Source organism: Buceros rhinoceros, unplaced genomic scaffold (assembly GCF_000710305.1).
Source record: "Buceros rhinoceros silvestris isolate BGI_N320 unplaced genomic scaffold, ASM71030v1 scaffold44424, whole genome shotgun sequence".
NCBI classification, from domain to species: Eukaryota; Metazoa; Chordata; class Aves; order Bucerotiformes; family Bucerotidae; genus Buceros; species Buceros rhinoceros.
The window spans coordinates 25,116-25,702 of record NW_010409712.1 but is presented as its reverse complement, the minus strand read 5'-3'; the positions used below and the strand labels follow the sequence as shown (position 1 = coordinate 25,702).

The 587-nt window shown below is 50.6% G+C and overlaps 1 protein-coding gene across 1 annotated transcript in view; it reads right to left on the bottom strand.

Annotated features, from left to right (window-relative positions):
* Window positions 1-29: 29 nt before the first annotated feature.
* The window catches only part of PITPNB (phosphatidylinositol transfer protein, beta), a gene marked incomplete at its 5' end in the record, with an annotated part of 23,187 nt that continues 22,629 nt past the window's right edge, over window positions 30-587 (bottom strand). Inside the window, one exon of the mRNA XM_010135308.1 lies at window positions 30-367. Coding sequence (XP_010133610.1) covers window positions 317-367 — 51 coding nt within the window. The remainder of the gene's footprint in view (window positions 368-587) is intronic.

The following is a 587-nucleotide window of genomic DNA, read 5'->3' as shown; positions in this document are numbered from 1 at the left end:
AAAACGGGGGGGGGGTGGAACCCAAAAACAAGTGGGGAGTAAATTGGTCCAGTATTGACATTCATGAACATACCAGTTAGCATAATTCTGCAGTTAATTCATCCTTTAAATGACACTACTCAGGTGATTTTTATTTGCTTCAGGTATACATAATGAAAGCAGTTCCTGCGAATCGCTGCTGAGGAGAGGCGGCGACCCTGGAGACACGGTAACAACCCTTCCGTATGCATGTGCGTATATATAATCATATACAGATAATCATGCATCCACACACACATTGGTATAGCGACACCGCGTGTGACGGTTAAATCCATCATCATTCGTCGTTGGCAGCACTTGTTCCTCTGACTTGGCCTTGGTTACGCAACTGTGGAGAGAGAAAACGCACAATTAAGCGTTAACAGCGTCCTCAGACCCCTCGCTCCCCACAGGCAGTTTGATTCATCTCCAAGAAAAACAGGGTGGGGCGGTCGAAACATCACCAGGACTGAGCACATCGCACCAAAGCAGCGCCAGACGCGTCAGGACTCAGCCGGGGAGCTGTCCCCACTGGTGGGCAGCGGCTTGGCCTCCGAGGAGCCTCCCGC